This window comes from Myxocyprinus asiaticus, chromosome 37, assembly GCF_019703515.2.
Source record: "Myxocyprinus asiaticus isolate MX2 ecotype Aquarium Trade chromosome 37, UBuf_Myxa_2, whole genome shotgun sequence".
NCBI lineage: Eukaryota > Metazoa > Chordata > Actinopteri > Cypriniformes > Catostomidae > Myxocyprinus > Myxocyprinus asiaticus.
The window spans coordinates 16455329-16475504 of record NC_059380.1 but is presented as its reverse complement, the minus strand read 5'-3'; the positions used below and the strand labels follow the sequence as shown (position 1 = coordinate 16475504).

At 37.4% G+C, this 20176-nt stretch overlaps 1 protein-coding gene across 3 annotated transcripts in view; it reads left to right on the top strand.

Moving 5' to 3' along the window:
- Positions 1-20176, top strand: part of LOC127428054 (guanine nucleotide exchange factor DBS-like) — a 90107-nt gene that overhangs the window by 54808 nt on the left and 15123 nt on the right. For all 3 annotated transcript variants that reach the window (XM_051676089.1, XM_051676088.1, XM_051676087.1), the window contains exons 17-32: positions 629-695; positions 1398-1513; positions 3363-3432; positions 3514-3606; positions 3791-3883; positions 5694-5819; positions 6571-6792; positions 7950-8042; positions 8417-8495; positions 9981-10035; positions 10163-10260; positions 12654-12749; positions 14192-14275; positions 15257-15328; positions 19248-19337; positions 19616-19731. In XM_051676089.1, the coding sequence (XP_051532049.1) occupies positions 629-695; positions 1398-1513; positions 3363-3432; positions 3514-3606; positions 3791-3883; positions 5694-5819; positions 6571-6792; positions 7950-8042; positions 8417-8495; positions 9981-10035; positions 10163-10260; positions 12654-12749; positions 14192-14275; positions 15257-15328; positions 19248-19337; positions 19616-19731 (1570 nt within the window). The remainder of the gene's footprint in view (positions 1-628; positions 696-1397; positions 1514-3362; positions 3433-3513; positions 3607-3790; positions 3884-5693; positions 5820-6570; positions 6793-7949; positions 8043-8416; positions 8496-9980; positions 10036-10162; positions 10261-12653; positions 12750-14191; positions 14276-15256; positions 15329-19247; positions 19338-19615; positions 19732-20176) is intronic.

Below are 20176 nucleotides of genomic sequence, written 5' to 3'. Positions count from 1 at the left end.
TAATCTCTGAATGGGTCATTCAAGGTGTTACAGTGACTACAAAAAAAAAAAAAAAACTTCAGTCTATTTTTAAGATTTCATTTGTATAACAAATTTCCATCACACTGAATTTGGTGGTTGTTAAGTTATGTACATATTATGAATTAAGGAAAACTTACAGAGGCGTATGAACTTTAAATACATTAAAAACAAAATTCATATGTTTTTAAATATACAGTTTGGTAAATGGCAAAGCAACCACATTTGCTATGGCATTAATTTAACTTATTTTATAACTGGCATAGTTAAGCACATGCATTTCAATAAATCTGTTTATGTTCTAAATTTGAACCATTTGATTAAACCTTTCTAATGCCAGGATTTTTTTTTTGCTTGTTTATTAGTTGTTTGCTAGAGGATGCATCAGTGCACTAAATTTACAAAATACCAAGCAGTTTCAATGGAACAGTCATCATCAGCAGTTTTTTTAGTATCTGTTACAATAATAAAAGCATTATTTTATCTACCTCCTCCACATAACATGATGATTTTATGTTAATTTTGGCACTCAAAAACAGTGTCTCGCCAAGCTAACATTCTGACCATTTGTCTGATCACATACTCACAGTTTTTCTGTCTTTCCCCACAGTCACATAATGAATGAGTTGATTGAGACGGAGAGGCTGTACGTGGAAGAGCTACAGAGCATCATAGAGGTACATGAAGCATTTTCTCAAAGTAGACAAGAAATAGAGAGGAAGGTGTGGAATCAGGCACATGGCCAGTAACACCTTTCTATTTCAGGTTGAATTTTTGTTGCCGAATATTATGCAAGTCAGCTTGCACACTTAGTACATTCACATTTATACATTTATATATATATATATATATATATATATATATATAAAAACAAAGCTCTCAGAATTTAGTTACCAAAAAAAATTGGTCAATTAAATGAAATAAAAGGCACATCTCTTAAAAGGACATCCTCTTAAGATCTCACACAGACCTTACAGTGTTTATATCACTTAAAAATGAAATAGATTTTTCATTTAAGTAAAAAATTTAAATCAGGTACTTACGATCTCACCCGGACCTCATATAAATCACTTAATATAATGTTATTTTAATATATATATATATATGAAAAAAACTCAAGATCATACACACGGTCCTTATAAATCACAAAAATAAAAAATAAAATGGACTCAACACCTGCACAATAAATGCCCTGTCTTTATTGTCTCTTCTTGTCTTTAGGGACTCATTTGTTGCAACTAAGGATATGTCATATATCCTTGCTGTGTATTAGTTTACTACTTTACATTGTTTTGACATCTTTTGTTTTGATCCAGTTTTTTTGTTGACAACGACTGATTGTGGTTGTCATTTCTAATTTTGTGACCGCACTACCGCAGGGTTACGCCACAGCACTGGATGATCCTGAATTGATCTATTTGATCCCACCATCTTTGGAAAACAAGAAGGATGTTCTCTTCGGCAATCTGCCTGAAATCTACCAGTTTCACCAGAAGTAAGGAAATTGCTGAATTAGGTGTCAGATGCTTGTAACACAGTAACCCATGAGAGAGACCCTCCCACCAGCCTGCCATGGCACTTATGGACAACTGGTTGTGCTAGTTTCTTTCTTTCTTTCATTGTAGTAAGCTGAATCACCCTAAAGTACAAAAAATAAGGTTAATTCAAAAGCAAAACAAGTTTATCTTTCTTACCACATTGGGAAATATATACAGTATATATAGGCTATATATAAGCATAATTCTCACTATATTTTGTTATCTGTGAAAACAAGGCTTATTATCTTGTCATTTTGCTTATCAAGTAAATTAATCTTGTTTTAAGGATGTCTAGATATCTTTATGGGAAAACAAGACTTTATTTTTATTTTTTTGCATGGTGGGATATCGCGTTGTGTCTGGAGTAAGTGTTGCTTATAATCCATAGGGCTTGTCCGGCCCGTTGTTTGGCTGGCCTCATAGCGATTATTGCTCTAGAGTTCATTGTCTCCCACGTGGAGTCCAGTTACAGGGAAGTCCAGGGTTTTGACAATAGCGGGATCTATAGCAACCCCCAGAGCTTAGCGTGCCTCCCCATATGCTGTTCCCCAGCACCTGTTTCATATGAACTGTGAATTAGCCGCAGATAAACAACGCCACAGCATTGTCATCCCTCATCACTCCCAGCTTTAGCCTTGGTTAAGCGCTCTTACGATCTCTGAAACATAAGCCTGTCACCACGTCAGTAATGAAAAGCATGAAAAGACTTTTGTGTTTATGTTGATACTGTATATGGTGTATTGATTGTTTGGCAGAGATTCAAGATTTTACAGGCTTAGTTGAGATATTGTCATTCAGTTATGTGAATTTCTTTAAATCAACAGCCATGTTTCCCATTACTGTAAAAATTGACTTTCAGATATTACTTCACCAGCACCTCACTCTCTCATTATGTTCTTTTATTTCTGCCCATCCTGCTCTCTTTCACTATTTTTTTTTTTTGTTTGTTTTTTTTTTGTTTTTTTGCATTCTCCCCGCTGGTTTACCTCTCATACACTGGCCCCAGAAAGTATGTGGAAACATAAACCACACTTTAAAATACTGTATGTGAATGTCTTTGCATTATATAACAGAATCTAAAACCATATGGCATTTATTTTGATAGGTTTTTCAATTATGAAATTATGAAATTATGTCAAACTTTGTAGAATATGTCCATATTTAATGTGATGAACTAGAGCTGTGATTTCTCTGCAAGGGCACCTGTGTGAACCTGGGTGTAACAGATTTCATACATTCATTAAAGTATTTACAGACGGTTAAAGTTGGTTAAAAGTCATTAAAAATGTGGCTTAAAAGTAAGGTTATGTGAAGAAAAGTTGTTTGCAAATGCCACTGGTTTGGTATCAAGTTTTGATCTATTGCAATGCCATTCAGACTTTTTAAGTGTAAGTTAAATTTGGCACGGTTAGTCCTCATTTAAATTACATTTAAAACATTTTTTAGATGCTTTCATCGAAAGCAACTTACAAATGAGGAACATCACAAGCAACGTTATGAAATATTTTAGTCTGATCTTTATTTTAAACTTAAGATCTCTGTAGTTCCTGTTTCCCAACTGAAATCACCATGGTAACTAAACAGATAAGATCTGATTCAAAAAACATTTTTTCAGTAATACGGCCCCTGTAGCTTAACTTGTAGGGCATGGCACTAGCAATGCCAAGATCATGGATTCAACTCAGGGAACTGATAAAAGGCTTGTCTGGATGCATTGTCACTGTCATATCAGTTGCTTGCACTGTTGGCTTGTTTGGTGAATGATGCCTTGTTTCTTTTCTAAATTCTACCCCACTGTTTGTGCAGAATATTTCTGAAAGAGCTGGAAAACTGTACTGAAAAGCCAGAGTTGGTGGGGACATGTTTTTTAAAGCGGGTGAGTGACATGATGGATTGAGATTGATGTCTGTAGTATGTGAATGGATTCCTAGCACTGTTTCTATCTGGTGTCTTACAGAAGGAAGAGTTACAGATCTATGAGAAATACTGTCAAAATAAGCCACGCTCTGAGGCGGTGTGGCGGCAATGTGGAGACAGCTTGTTCTTTCAGGTGAGGCCTGTAGCCCTGTTTATGTTAGTTTTATAACTTCCATATGTAAAGATTGTTCTTCCCTAGTAAAAAAAAAAAATACCAGCTTTTTTTTTTTTTTTTTTTTAACAAATGCACAAAAAAAAGCATACTTTTTGTGCACACATACAAGATGTTTTCAAACCTAAAGTGGATTTTGATGCAGGAGTGTCAGAAAAGGTTGGATCACAAGCTTTCGTTAGACGCGTACCTGCTAAAGCCTGTGCAGAGAATCACCAAATACCAGCTGATGTTAAAGGCAAGTCCTTCAATCTTTTCTTTTGTTATACATGTTTGTAATATCATGGTGGAGACCTCCAGTTAACATCTATTGTTCTAAGCTTATAGACTCCTTTTTAGAAGGTCTTTAGAATGTATTTCCCTTTTCACTTATGAAGTGAGATTATTTAGTTTATGAAGCCATTTTCCTTGTAGGGACCACAACGTTGGTCCCCATAAATTTGGTCACCACAAAGATGGCACAACCTAAAACAACCATTTTTTGAGTTTTAAGTAATAAAGTAGAAACAAGAAAGTCTCATTTTTCTAATAATATAATAATTATGTTGGCTTTTCCAAAATCCCTGAACAAAGAACAAAATTATCAACCGTAACTCTTTCTAGGCCTTTCAAGCCATATCCACAAAACTCAGCACATACATTCAGACTGTTCGGACATAGCACATACACATATTTTGGGTAAAAAGAGTCGGTTTTATATTATTTTTAAGTATTTCGTATCGATACTTTTCAGTCTTGAAGAGAATAAATTGGTAACACTTTACAATAAGGTTCCATTTGTTAACATTAATTAACAAGATTAGTTAACATGAACTAACAATGAACAATAATATAACCTTATTGTAAAGTGTTACCAATATATTTATAATCAAAATGTCTCTTGCTTCTTTCTCCATCTTGGATTTTCTTTTTCACTGAGCTCATCACAGTGCATTGTGGGATTGCCTTCCCATGGAAGGATACATAAGATGTTACCTTAGAATTTGGCCATATGAGGTCTCTTTTGTGGCAGCATTATTAAGGCAGCTCACTAAGTTTTGAAAAAGACTCTAAGTGTGCTGTATCTTTTCTAACTGATTTGAATTATGTTTTTTGCCCAGCGGATGATTAAAAATCCATCCATCCATCTGACAGTGTGTCTGACCCTTAATCTGAAAGTCTGTCTGACTATCTAGCTAACTGGTTGTTTGTCTTAATGTAATTTCTGTTTAACCATAAAATGTTAAACTTTTCCAAACAAGTTAGTTTAAACTTTCAGACAAGACTTTGTTAAGCCAACAACAAAGTTTTTCTTGACAAACTTTAGTTTCTACTCCAAACCATTGCCATTATTTTAGTCTTTTAAATCTTGGCTGATACTTTCCTTTTTACTTAAGTGGATTAAACTCAGAATGTGTTTCAAGATCAAAGGGGACTCAAAATGGATGGATGATGGAGGTCACATTTATTTTACTATCTTGTTGTGGACTTTCTATTGACTTCTGTTGTTTTTATACTGAGCCAATGATATTTTTTATTCCCTAACTTTACCCGTACACTTAACCCACAGCAGCCTTTTGCTTTTAGATTTTCATTATGTAACACATTGTTTTGCATGATTATTAGGCTTTTTCCTCATGGCGACCATTGGATGGATGAATGTACAATTTTACTAACCAAATATCCCCATAATGTAGTCAAAACCTGACCCCCCCCCCCACACACACACACACGTTTACTTACAGTAGTTATCCAAATAAAGCTAATCATAATTTCATAATTAGACTAATGCAAACTTTAACCCTACTCCTAAAGTAAAAATATTCACTTATTATTTTTATTACTTATGAGTTAATATTATATATTATTTATGACTAATGTTTTCTTATGAGGATGTCCTTATATTTCTCCAAAGAGAGGTTTTGTCATGCTTAGCTAACTTTTGGGGACAGTTTTGGTTCCCAATTTTTAGCTAAGTGTACACAACCTTTAGTTAAGTACACACACACACACATACACACACACACACAAACACACACAAACACTAATCTTTCAATCTAATTTGACAGGAGATGCTGAAATGCAGTAAGAACTCAGAAGGCACAGCTGAGTTGGAGGAAGCTTTGGCCACCATGCTGGACATCATCAAATCAGTCAATGACTCCATGCATCAGATTGCCATCACTGGCTTTGAGGTTTCTGCACATTACATTATTTTTATATATGTAAATGGTTTCCATGTTGAGCAGAAATGTGATAAGATAAAAGGGGAGGCTGAATCTAGCCTAACAGGAACAAGGTAAGGACTTAAATGTTTTGATCAAAAGTACAAAAGTTAGGGGGCCTGGGTAGCTTAGCGAGTATTGATGCTGACTACCACCCCTGGAGTCTTGGGTTCGAATCCAGGGCGTGCTGAGTGACTCCAGCCAGTTCTCCTAAGCAACCAAATTGGCCTGGTTGATAGGGAGGGTAGAGTCACATGGGGTAACCGCCTCGTGGTCTCTATAATGTGTGGTTCTCGCTCATGGTGAGTTGTGCATGGATACCATGGAGAATAGTATGGGCCTCTGTGGCTCAACAAACCACGTGAAAAGATGCACAGATTGACAGTCTCAGATGCAGAGGCAACTGAGATTAATGCTTCACCAGTCACTATGCCACCACAAGGACTTGGAGCACATTGGGAATTGGGCATTCCAAATTGGGGAGGAAAAAAAAAAGTTATTTATCTCTGAATTCATGGGCCACTTTTGCCACGAATTGATCTGAAGCATTCACTTATGTCCTTATTTACAATAAACTAATCAGTGCAATGCATCAAAAGATTTTTAAGATCATGAGAAACATTTCAGTCAAGTGTTTCAAAACTTTTGACCGGTAGTGTATACAGTATATATTTGTGTGTGTGAATTTGTTTGTGCACATATAAATATGTGTGTCTTTCAGGGCAATCTGAATGATCTGGGCAAGCTGCTCATGCAAGGATCCTTCAATGTTTGGACAGACCATAAGAAGGGTCACAGTAAAGTGAAGGACTTGGCCCGCTTTAAACCCATGCAGAGGCACCTGTTTCTCTACAACAAAATGCTTTTGTTCTGCAAGAAACGTGAGGAGACATCTGATGGTCATGAGAAATCCCCCTCCTACAGCTTCAAGCACTCATTAAAGGTGCAACAGAACTCATCACAGCATACATTTGTGGCCAAAAAGGTTGAAGGTAGCTCAATAGTTGACCTGGTTGAACAGTATAAGTTTCATATTTACTCAGTTCTGACGATGTTATCAGCTGTTCAAGTAACAATTTGGAAACTTCCTATTTACCTTGAGTTATTTGTGTAAAGAGCAAATATTTGACACCTTTTTCTGCCATTTTGTTGACTGAAAGTGATGCATGTGTGCCTGGAACAGCAAAAAGAAATCTCTCGTGAGATGGCCTAATAATTCCATTTAAAGTAGCTATTAATTTAAAAAACTGAGTACTGAAAATGGGGGACCAGAAAAAATAAAAAAATAAAAATAATTTAACAATGTATTTTAATAAGTATATAATGGGTCCTTTTTATGAGTGCAATGCCTCAAGTGCAGCGCTATGCACAAGTAAAACACGCAAAGTCAGTGAGCATGGCAATGAAGTTTTGATATTTTTGTGCAAACATGCGCTAAGTCTAGGTGCAAATGGATTGGCGAAATCACGCGCACAGAGCGCTAATGGACAGGGTCAAGTGCAGTTTAATTTTGAGATTCTTCAGTTATTTTACCGTCTGTTTCCTATTATATACTGTATTCCATTCCCTGTCAATCAGCGTCAATATAAATGAAGACAGCCTATTTATACGAATTTGGTAGTGTAAATGGTCTGTATGTAATGCAATAGAATAATAGAAGTATGTTATATATTTTTTATATATTTCTCTGGTTAATGTTTTTATGTTAAATTTCTGTACAGCATCCTTGAGTTTTGTAAAGGTGCTATAAAAATAAACTTCATTTTTTTGACATCATCTGCTGGTGAAAGCCCCAAACTGCAAATGCAGGAACTAATTTTAGACTTTGCCCCAAGAATAGACTTGCTTTTCAGACATCTTAGTGCAATGACTTGTTCCTCAGGAAAATAGCATATTGCGCAAACACTCCCACCCACGGCCAGTTGCAATTTACTATGGCACAAAAACTGCACTTAGAATTAACGCTCCTATGAAAATTGGATAATGCGTAGCGCGTAGTCGTTGCGTATTGCGGTGCGCCTAGCGCACTCACAAAATTAGAGCCCAATGTGTTTAATCAGGTAACAACAGGCAACTGTTCATTTGTGTGTTTCTTTATAGATGAGTTCGGTGGGAATCACAGAAAATGTAAAGGGAGACATCAAGAAGTTTGAAATCTGGTACAATGGCAGAGAGGAAGTCTACATCATCCAGGTAAGGCTCAATGTCACAAGATGACTTATAACGTGTTGGATGTCACAAAGGATAATATAGTACTGGTATATACTGTATATCCACATAAACCATATTTTAACATTTAAACTGCATGGCACACAAGCAGCATTGTTGTTCTATTAGTAAATGGTTAGGTTCATTTATTTGTTTGTTTGTTTTTTACTTGTAATTTAGTTTGTTACTTCAATGAACACTGCAAGTAAGGGCAGTTGTTGTATCCTGCCAACGTTTATGTTTTGTATCATTTACTGAAGTCATCTTGTTGTTCCATCTCTCATCCATGGGAGGGAACTATTGTCCCATAGCAGAAAAACATAGTTTTAGGATGTGTCTGATTCAGTGTGCTCTTTCAGGCCTCCTCTATGGATGTGAAGAACACATGGGTGTCAGAGATCCGTAAAGTCTTAACGAGCCAACTGGAGGCTTGCCGAGGTATTTCTGAGGGTATTTTGCTTCCAAAGACACCTAAAAACCTCCTGGTCCAGCCTCCACATACTGTAACCCCACCCTGGAAATTACAATCTAACTTTCACAACCTAGCATTGAAAACCGCAATCCAACGTCACAATGCAAAAATAAAAAAAACAAATGTAACATAACTTCCTGTAATCAAAAATTACACAAAACGCAAGCAACCCAATTTAATATATTACATAAACATCCTTGCTCTGTAAAGGCAAAAACAACCACAACATTATACCCTGTATAATTATCCCAAACTTGTAGAACATCACCCGTTAACTCACATTCCCAAACTTGCGCATCACCTTGTAAATGTAATGTATGGAGACTGGAGAGGTAGGATCTACATGAAGTTTTAATAACAAATGTAATGAGAACACAAGAATACTGGAAAGCAAACACTATATCCTACAAAGGTAAAGAACTGACAAAGACACAGAGATCAAAAGACGGCAATATACAGTATATACAGGAAACAAGCAAGGTTAACAGGACACAGCTGTGGAACAATCAGAGAGAAACCAAGAATCAAAACAAGACAACAACCAAGAAACAATATTTGAAAATAAAAGTCCTCTCCTGGCCGCTAGGGGAAAGTCCTATGCATGACAGAGCCCCCCTGTAAAGGTGGTCTGCAGCTCACCTGCCTCATCCTCCATTGCCTCCAGCTGATTCGCCCCTTCCGGGTCACTCGCCGCGCCTCCTGGTTACCCATGGTTTCTGCCCACTCATGACCCCTCATTGTTTCCTGCTCCTCCATCCACTCCCTCGTGGTCTCCTGCTTTTTGCCTCTCTGGACTCTCTTTATTTCCTGTGTTTTATGCATCAGGAGTAATTCAACTGTAATATATTGGTGACATTTTATGTGGATTTTTATTTTGAAATTTAGTTTCGGGTTCTTGTCTTGACTCTGTTCCTGGTTACCTCCCTTGATTGTTTCCAGCTGTGTAGTTTTAATTAGTCTTGTTAACCTCGTTTGTTCTTGTGTATATGTTGCCCTGTGTTCTCTGTGTCTTTGTTGTTTTTTGTTCTGTTTAGACAGTTTTGTTGGTTTGTTCCTAGTTTTCTTGTGGTTTTCTTTATTATTATTATTATTATTAAAAGCCTGCACTTAGATCCTGTCTCTCTTGTCTGCTACCCCAACATTACATTAAATTTAACATCTCAAACTTGTAAAACATCAAACTCTTAACAAAAATTCCAAACTTACACAACCTCACCCTGTAAACTTAAGACTTGGTCACATTTAACTTTGCAGGCAAAGAAAGAGTGAGCGGATGTGGAGTGTAAAACCCACAACTACTTATCAAGATTCTGTTTTTTATTGTTTTATGCTGCACTTCATGACCACTCATGTAGGTCCTTCTATACTCAGTTTTCATCAGTGGATAAAAACGCTGAACACTGAACAACCTCTGAATGATCCCTCTTGCTCTCTCTTTCTTCTCCGCACAGAAGCCAGTCAGCTTCATCAAAAGATTACAGAGAGCATTTACCATGCTCCCATGAGGTACTTAGTGTGTTTATGTGTGAGAGTGTTTGAATACACATGCGTTTATCCTTGTGCCTTTTTACATTTTTTTCACCACTGTGTTCTGCTGACTGGCTGTTGTTCTCTTTGTGTTCTTCTCTGACAGAAATGTGCGCAAAATAGCTCTTCGGCAGTCTGACTCTTCCAGTCCCGAAATGGGATACAAGCGGGCCGACACAGGCCCAAATCTGCGGCACAAACGAGGTGAAAGCCCTTTAAAATCCCATACAAAGAATTCACGCTTAAACATCGTTCTGAAAAGTATAATCTACACTTTCACTAACGAACCATTCAGGGTTATTCATCCCTTAGAATCACGGCAGTTAAAAAGCACTCTTGATTTCTTGTGAAAAAAGATTTGAATGCCTCTTCTGCTTGCTTTTAACCATTTAGAGGCATTATCATTAATTAGGACATTATCTCTAATCACCGTTGTAATGGCTATACAATCAATGATAGGTAATTGGTTACTGGAAGGCACTTAAATGCTTCCTCCACTTTTGTAAGGTATTTCCAAAGCTCGGTTATAACGCTATTAACATCTGCCCAAGCATAACAAATCATAAGTATTCCAGAACAGAGTTCGTCTGACCTGAACTGCTCCCATGTACCTCTGGATATCTAGTGGATGTCAGGTTGACTTGATTTTAAGCTTCAAACTAAACTCTGAATATCTTTCAAAGATTTGATGGCACTGACCTGGCAAACTTTGGCTACTCCAATCATTAGTTCTTCCTACAAAATGCTTATTGTATCAACCTGGTTCTTTGTAAAAACAATTTTGTTTGTAAGTTGTGTAAAGCCAGCCAATCAGATTAGAGCTTGCCAGATCAAGAAAGTGCTTGCCATTTCTGTGTGCTATATGAATCAGATGGTCCGTGAATGGGCTGTGGGTGGTCCGTGCCATCTGAAGCTGAGAATACTGTGTGTGTTGCTGTCTGATTGAATCATTCAAGGAATTCAAGGAATTTCATTCCTCTGAGGATAAACGGCCACACTGTGCTAACCCAGCGCTCCTGACAAACCCACCCTGGAGGTAGTGCTGTGCTAAACTACAGTAGAGAATTACGAGTTTCTGACCTGAGGTGGAGATGTTTTACATGTTATACATGTCTCACCCCCTTCTTACCTCAGTTTGTGATGCCTCCAAGACATGTGACATGTCAAAATTAGTTGTTGTTCTTCATTGACCGATGCTGATGCTGGTATCTGGAGAGCAGAGTTGCCGATGACCATTAATACAGATGCACAGTATACATAATACTATTGAATGACCACTTTAGAGATGTACAGTGCAAAAAAAAAATTGCATGTTTAATTCAGAGAGTAGCATCTAGATTTCATCTTGGTAATAAAAACGATTATTTTGCAATTTTAGTCCAATTTTGTGCAAAAATGTCTTAAGACTTGCCAGTCCAATCACGTCATGAGTCAGGAAGAGATTCATTCATCACTCTGGAAATGGAGGGTAAAGTTAAGCGCATCCCTTTGTGAGATACAGAATTCCACAATCTGATTGTGCCCGTGCATTCCGTGGGAATCAAACCTGTGATTTTGGCAATGCTAGTGCCATGCTTTACCAGTTAGGATACAGGAACAAATTGTGATCTTGATATAAAAAAAAAATTCAATTGGAAATAAATAAATTGAATTTATTGTTGATTAATACAACAACACAGAATATTTAAACTAGCGCAATCTATTTTTAACATTTGTAAATCAATTAATTACATGAGATAATTACGGATATCAGTACTTACCGAGAAAGGCCTATAAATAAAATGAATTCATTATATAAAGATTAAATAATTATAATTATATGTAAATATATATATATATAAAGTATATGTACAATATGTTCAGATAATTAAAATACATTGCATTATTGTGGCAGACGAGCAAAGCATTGATTAGGCAATACAAAAAGGGCAATATTGTTTATTTTCATATCATTGAACAAGTCTATTATTGGCCTACAGTCCACAGCAATCCATTTTGCAACTGAATACATCAAGTCTGTCTGAGGTAGACTTAATATAAAGGCTTTTCAAAGGATGCATCTATTTACACGTGTCAGATGTGTGCTTTTGGAGCATCTCACTTTGGTTGCACTGTGTCATAAACGCAGCAGTTTTAAGTGTCAAGTGAAACTTAGTTTGAAACTTAGAAAAACATGTCTCGACACCCCTACATTTCTCATCTTGTGCTGTCTGCTGTCAGAAAGTGTGGTTTTTTGTCTGTACAGCTGCACATTTTCTGTACAGCTGGATAATTTAAGCTTGAATTGCTCCGATGATAGGACGATTAATTTCATTCATTATTTTTTACAAGTTTTTTGTTTTAATTAAAAAAATAAAAATAAAACATTAATCAGACTGAATTGATGTCTTAAATTGACAGCCCTAATTTATACATATCCAACCCTAACAGATGCTGGATATGTCTACTCTCTTGTCCATCACAAAAAAAAAAAAAAAAAGCCATCCTTTAGGACAGAGTACGCTTATCTTCTCTCTCATTATCTTTTCCCCTCTGGTCACTCACCCTCTCTGCACTTTTCCACCTGCTGGTTTAACCACAGTCCTCTCCTCTTTTAGCTGAAGCTTCAGCCAGCCTTGGCTCAGAGCACTCTGCTCTTGCTAGAAAACGCTTCACCTTGCAGGGCCTGTCAAACCGCAGGTCTCTCCCCGCAGGTAAATTCACAAAATCACAGCTCGTCTCTGTTTGGACTCATCCATCTTCTCATCCTGATGTGCGGCTGTTGTCCCCATGTTCATCACTCTCTGTCAGTCTCACAGATCACTTATATTTTTTGTTCTGACGTGTGCGACTTCTGAAAGGAATGTGGAAACCTTGAACACTCTGTCATTGTAGAATTTTTAAATTCTCTTAGGAATCTGAATTCTATGCTAAGCAGGTCAGCTTCAGCATCTACACAGAAGACAGGGAAAGAACGGAGATACTTCAAGCTTAAGCAAATGCCATAGTGTAGTGTTTCAGGAGCTTACACCATGCTCCTGACATTTTCAAAATGGTATTAACATTTGTAAGGATGATGTTATTTTCAAAATTGTATTAACATTTGTAAGGATGATGTTTTTTTTGTTTGTTTTTTTTAAATCATGGTTGCCATTGATTTGTATTGCCTAGAGAGGGCCTGCAGGTGTCGTTTGTTAGAGTTCCAAAGTTACAGTTAAAGAAAAAGTTCCTTTTGACCTTAGCATACAATGCCCCTTGGTAAAAGTTATCTATGTAGATCATGATCATTGTGCGCCCTTGGGACAAAGTTTACAAATCTTTCGGGTGAAGTTTCTGCAGTTTAGTGTAGACTGTTCCGTACATTATCTGAAAAGAGTTCAGTTGCGGGGGTTCAGTAAGTTCAGGTGATGTTCCAATGCAATCTGTCTAACTTTTTACTACCCTCATCAGCCTGTTGAGAACACGTGTGATTTTAAAGTTGAGATATTAATAAATGTAATCTCATAAGTATAGCTATTTTGATTTAGGGTCACAAGGGCAGCTGTTCTTCTCAAGCTGAATGAAACAAACTGATTTTTTTGTTGTTGTATTTTTGCAGAACGTAACCCGAACCCCCCTTTCTATTGATCTTTTATTTCATTCTAACCATTTACCATTTGGTAAGGAGGCCACTGGATGAGTAGATGCAGTTTTCTGCTCAAAACGAACTGAAATGAAAAACATTTTGTTTGTGATCCCTACTGTATCGCCCTTCTTACTTCCTGTGTTCATAAGATGTCATTCCAACTGATTGCCTTACCTCACTTTTAGTTAAAATGATAGTAGAGCGAAACACAGAAGGAGAAGGGAAAGAGAGAAATTCTAGAACTTCCATCACCCACATGAGTAATTTTTGGAACATGTGCACTAACCACAAAGCCTCAGCTCTGACTGTCAAACCTAACTTCAATTCCTCTGCTATTCTTTGTTCCTCTGACAGAGAATAAGTACCTGAAATGAGAAGTAAAATTTCAGGTAGAGACAGCCTTTTCATAATGTAACCCATCGTAAATGTGTTCACTTCCCGAGTGTCCTCAGTCTCTCATACCAACCCCTCATCCTGGTTTTTTTTTTTACATTAGACTAACTACTAACCCCTTCCTGCCTCTCACTTCAGAATCTGCACCAAAGGAAACAGCTGTCACACGGCGCTTTTCTTTAGCTTCATCAATCAGCTCTGCCTCTGCTCCACGCACTAAAGGTACCAAAACTGCTTGTTGTTTTGCCTGTCTGCACGCTCACTTTTCCACATTATTGAGCTATGCTTAGCAGGCAAGAATTTCTAATATATCTGGAGAGAGCTATCCATTTGCATCCCCATTCATCTCGGAAGTGGTGCTTTTTTTTGTTTCATCACTGTTATTTCTGAATGGCTTTCAATGGGGAAACAGGCTTTTTGTCACCATATGGTGTAGTTCCGGCATCTACTGGCAGGGGCAAACAGTGACATGCTAACCAGCTCATTCCTGACCCCCTTTTAGCAAGTACAGAGCAACACAACAAATTACAATGCTTGCAACCCCTATTAAAACCAACAAAGCTAACTACATTGCAAGTGTATAGTGTTGCATGCTAATTTGCATTCTAGTTAGCAATCTAGTAAGCATAGCTAGTTAGCATTCAGCTAGACAATCTTAAGCAAGCTAAGACCATCTTAGGCTAGTTTAAGAGTCGGATGCTAAAACAGTGTTCATTAAATTACTCAGCTTCCTTTCCTCCCAACATAAGCGAGCTATGGTTTTGAAGAGAAAGGAGAGGAGATTGAAATAATCTTGTTAAGACTCCATTATTACAGCTCTTATGAAATGTATGAAATGCTTAAAATCAAACCTTGCACTTCACAGCAAATGAATCACCCCAAAAAACTTGGAGGGACAGATGCACTGAATAATAAACACTGACTCTTGATAAGCTGACATTTGGGATGTGGCATGACATTTAGCAGCGTAGCCCCGCTGTGCAGCTTTGGGAATGTGAATGAGGCTCTAGATTCAAATGAGCCTTTTGTTTCTCGTGGCCCCATTATTCTCTTTTATCGTGACAAAGCATCACAATGGCAGGGGAATAATGAAAGATTATTGTGATTGTTTAATCTTGGATACATTTTTTGGAGATTGTAACAGATGTTAGTACTGATGTTAACAGAATTAGTACTTTTTAAAAAAAAGTGTTTTGTGTTCAGTTCCTCTCTCCTCTAGCCTTAAGAGCAAGAGGCATCAAATCAAGAGTGATCCCACACCATTTGGTTGTGAAGGTACTACATGGGTAACATGGCATGCTGCATGCTGAACATATTTTACTGTAGTCTCATTTATTGGTTTAATTTTGTAATGATTTACTGTTTATACCAGATGGTTTTTGTTGGGGTGGGTAAATATAATGTTTTTCCGATGCATCGCGATCTTTTTTTGAACGATCTCTATATTGATTCTTAAATCCCAAGATCAACCTTTCACTCAATGCGCAACCCTCCACTACAATGAGAGGAAATAAAATTTCGCGCTATGCGACTAAAGTGAATATATTTGGCAACTGGCTCGTAAATGTTTACATTTCACTCACCAGTAATTGTGTAGTTTAGTCTACAGATTAAAAGTGTTCAGCGGCGAGATCCTTTCACAGCGTTTTGAGAGTAAAAGTTGTTCCGTGTAATGTGTGTTCAAGAACGAGATCCATGCAACCTTTTTATCATTGAATACTGTCTCTTTTAATACCCTTTCTGTTCTTTACAGTCAGTTGTTGATTAAAAACAACTACAAAAAGACATGCAATTCTAATCATGCATCCCACAGACGAGGTAAAACCATTTGGGCCCTCTCTAGTGAACCTGCGCTCATTTAAAGGCATTTAAATTCCGTTTTTTGTTAAAGAGACAGTACCAGTTTTAGCATGTGTTCAACAAATCAGTGTAATTACTTGTAAATAGTACAAATTATGCAATTTAACAATAAATATGTAACAAAAATAATATATGAAATATAAAATCTTATTTATTGATTGAATATATTTATTTGTTCATTTTTAAAAAGCCAAAATGTGACCAAATTGATGAAAAAGTAATGAAATATAATTAGTAAAATTGATATTTTCTTAATGAACCTAGTTATCAAATCACTTTGGCACTCAACCATATACACAAGTGCAACAGTGGGTGAAAGAAAATTCACCCACTGTTGGGTGAATTAAAAGGTCCCCTGTATAATTAACAGCATTAGCGGGGAGATAATTTCTTTTATATGTAAGCAAAAGGGACATTATAACTGAAATAAACCCATATGAATCGATACCGGATCAGAATAAAATCGAGAGCTTGTGAATCAGAATTGAATTGAATCGGGAAATCTGTATCAATTCCCAGCCCTAGTTTGTTGCCAAAAGTGACAGTACACTATTTGCAAGGACAGTTGTCCTGGAGCATTAGAATTAGAACTACTAATCGAGACCACGAGGAGTTTACACCATGTGACTCTACCCTCCCTAGCAACCACGCCTCTCTTGCTGCTGTCAGCAGTGCGTTTGAGCACTTGTTAAATTTAGTGTGAGCACGTGCTTTGTCCTGTAGTTGCCGAACTTAAGATGTTACAGATGTATAAACCTTTCTAAACCTGTTAATTCCACATGTAAATGGCGCTATACCACGTCTCTGTAAGCGAACGATGCAATAAAACTATATTGTTCCTGTTTATAATCAACAATGCTGTTAACACTGCAAGCACGTGACGGCGAACACCTTTCATATCTTGACACTCCCTCATTAGTCATAATGCAGCACATTTGCAAGAAAGGCAGAAATAGCAAAAATGCTTTGTGTAATGTACCAACTGCATGGTAAAGAGAGACACTAAAACCCCTGTTACATCTCTCATCTCCATCTCTATTTCCATCCAGGGTCAGAAATATACGGGGGCTCTGGGCAAAAAAATTCCCCTGCAATCTGATATAGTTCCAAATACATACATCGCGATCTTCATTTGAATTTTCGCTGAACATTATTTGTTTCGTGCTGTTCGTTGTGCAGATTTTGCCTTGTCATTGGCGGAAGCTCGCACCATTAACGCGCACAGACATGCACTCCACTTCTCACACTGCACATCAGTTCGGTGCCCTTCAAGTGGACTTGGAAAAATCGTTATCACGAGTTCAGAGCACATGAATGACCCAGCGAAGTCGGAAGTTCAAGTGGGAAACTCGGAATTCCAGATGATATCCGAGTCCTAAACTTTCAACATGGTGGAGGAGAGTACAGTTTCTGTAGTGAATGACAGGTTTTGTTCATTTTGCCATTTGGTCATATTCATTTATGTATATCAGCAACCATTCTATGCATGTTGTAAATGTTTACACTGTGAAAATAGCTTGTATTTGACCAAACTTCGATTAACGTCAGCAAGCTAACAGTTATACGTATGTATTATGGTAAAAAAAAAGTTTCTCAAGAAATATGTATGAATTAACCTGGCGTCGTCCATGTTTCCTGTTCTTTCCAACAACAAAGCATGTGAATGCGATGTACTCATAATTACCACTTCAGAAGTGGGAAGCAGGAAAATTCCGATAGCACATGAAGGCAGGTGTCGTGCTCACAAGCTAAAATTATCAAATGCTACAATGTAGTTAATAATAATATTAACACTACCACCTCTGGAGATCGGTAGCTTGCTAGTTCAAATCCCAGGGCGTGCTGAGTGACTCCAGCCAGGTCTCCTAAGCAACCAAATTGGCCCGGTTGCTAGGGAGGGTAGAGTCACATGGGATAAACTCCTCGTGGTCGCTATAATGTGGTTCGTTCTCGGTGGGGCACGTGGTGAGTTGAGCATGTTGCCGCGGTGGATGGCGTAAAGCCTCTACACGCGCTATGTCTCTGTGGTAACGTGCTCAACAAGCCATGTGATAAGATACGCGGGTTGATGGTCTCATATAAGCTATGCTGTCATCTCCTCCTCTGTGTCAGTGCATTAGTTTTGTAGGCTGTTAATTTAATAGCCAAAATATTTGGAAATATGTGAATGAGAAAAAGTTTTGTTTCATTAACAATGCAGTTATTTAATGTAGAGATCATGCATCTTTGTAATTATTGAAACATGCCATTTTAAAATGTAATTAATTGTTTAAATTAAATATTTGACATAAAACGATGACAGAATCATAAGGTTAGAAAAAATTACCTTTGTAAAGGTAAAAAATTATCCCATATGAACTGTGTAATGAGAGAATTCCTCCCCAACCCCCCATTTTTAATTAATATCAGGCCCTTAGTTTGTTATAATGTAACATTTACTTTCGGCCCATGGCCCTCAATGAAGTTAGATTTTTGGCCCTTCGCAGGAAAAGGTTTGGGCACCTCTGCTCTAGAAGTTTCTGGGTTACCCTTACTTGGACTTGAATGCACAACCTTTTGTTTGCATTAATAAATATATACCACTCTGCTGGAAAAACAAAACATCTTAAACTACCCTAAAGATGGCTGGGAAACCAGCTAAACCAAATTAAAAGGTTAGTTCACCCTAAAATGAAAGGTCTGTCATCATTTACTCACCTTCACATTGTTTCTAATCATATGACTTACTTTCTTGTGTGGAGCACAAAAGGAGATGCTTGGAAGAATTTTAGTCCCAGTCACAATTCACTTTCATAGCATCTTTTTTACATACAATAAAAATTGATGGTGACTGAAGCTGTTATTCTGTCTAACATCTCTTTTTGTATTCCACGGATGAAAAGCGCCCATTTTTTTTTTTTTAGTAAGCTATCCCTTTAAACCAGCTGTGACCAGCAAACCACCTTTGGCTGGTTTAAGATGTTTTTTTCAGCAGGCAACTGCATTTTATTTGGTGTTTGTTTTGGTTTTGTTTACCTTTTTAGATTTGATTCGAAGTGTTTCTGCTTGTTTTGTGGCGCTTTGATGGTGGTTGTCATATTATAAGTTTGTATCATCCTTTGTATTTACTATTTCCTTCCCCCCCCGCTATCTGAATTTGAGTTGTGCCTTGTTTTATTGTGATTTCTGTAGTTAGGATACTTATATTGTTAGTGTGCATGGCTGAGAGGCATCGCCTGGGGATACTTAATCATTTTGACAGTTGATGGTGTCTGATTGCATGCTATTGTGTGGTTTCCATACAACGCTACCATTAAAGAGATCCTTTTTGATAAGACAGTGAATTTCCTCACAGACACCATGCGTGGTACACTGCCTGCTGAGAGCAAAAGTAAAGGTACTGCTGGTACCAAGCCCGCTGTGCCGAGATCTGCTTCTCAACCAGGTAATCATGTGAAAAGATGTGATATGCCACACATATTTTGCCACTCTGGGCTCTCTTGTGGTGTTTCATCAAATTTCTGTTCTTCATTCAATGTCGGACGTTGACAGAATCAGTCAGAATGACTTTTTTTTTTTTATTGAGTGTTTCTACATCTTTACTCCCTTTTACAGAAGAACTCTGGCAAACTCAAGTGCTAGACCACCCTGACCATCTCTGCTGATCTTGCATACGGATTTAACAGAACAATGTTAACTGTTATGTTGTTTATTATTTTCTAGGATGGAGTCAACGGTGTTTGCCCTCAATGGATGCTGAAGACTTTGAGACTATTCCATCCAGTGCTGAAGAGCTCTCCATTTCCTCAGATGGAGAGGATGATGGCCATAACAAAAACGTATGTCCAATGGGCTACACTGTCTTCCTCTTCAGTCTCTCCACATATCTGACCTATTCCGTTTAAACCCTCAAATTTAAACTACCAGCCAAAAGTCTGGACATACTTGACTGAATTTATGTTTCCCATGATCTTAAAAAGCTTTTGATAAAAAGGTTTTTGCTTAAATTCTAAAATTTGAAGACAAATATAAATTGTGCACAGGGACTGAAAACTACATGTTTTTCATTTTGGTTTATTCTGATCCGAAACTGTATTTTTTCATTCCAATGGGTGTTCCACAGCCTCCTTTCCAATTGGTAACCGATTAGAACGTAATAAAAGAACGGTTAATAATCTTCTTTTTAACTATCAGTGCTAAGGGTGGGTGAAATGCCAGTTGCAGTATTGCCAGATCTTGCAAGAGAAACAAGTGACCTGGCCTGGAAAAACAAGCCAAAATTAA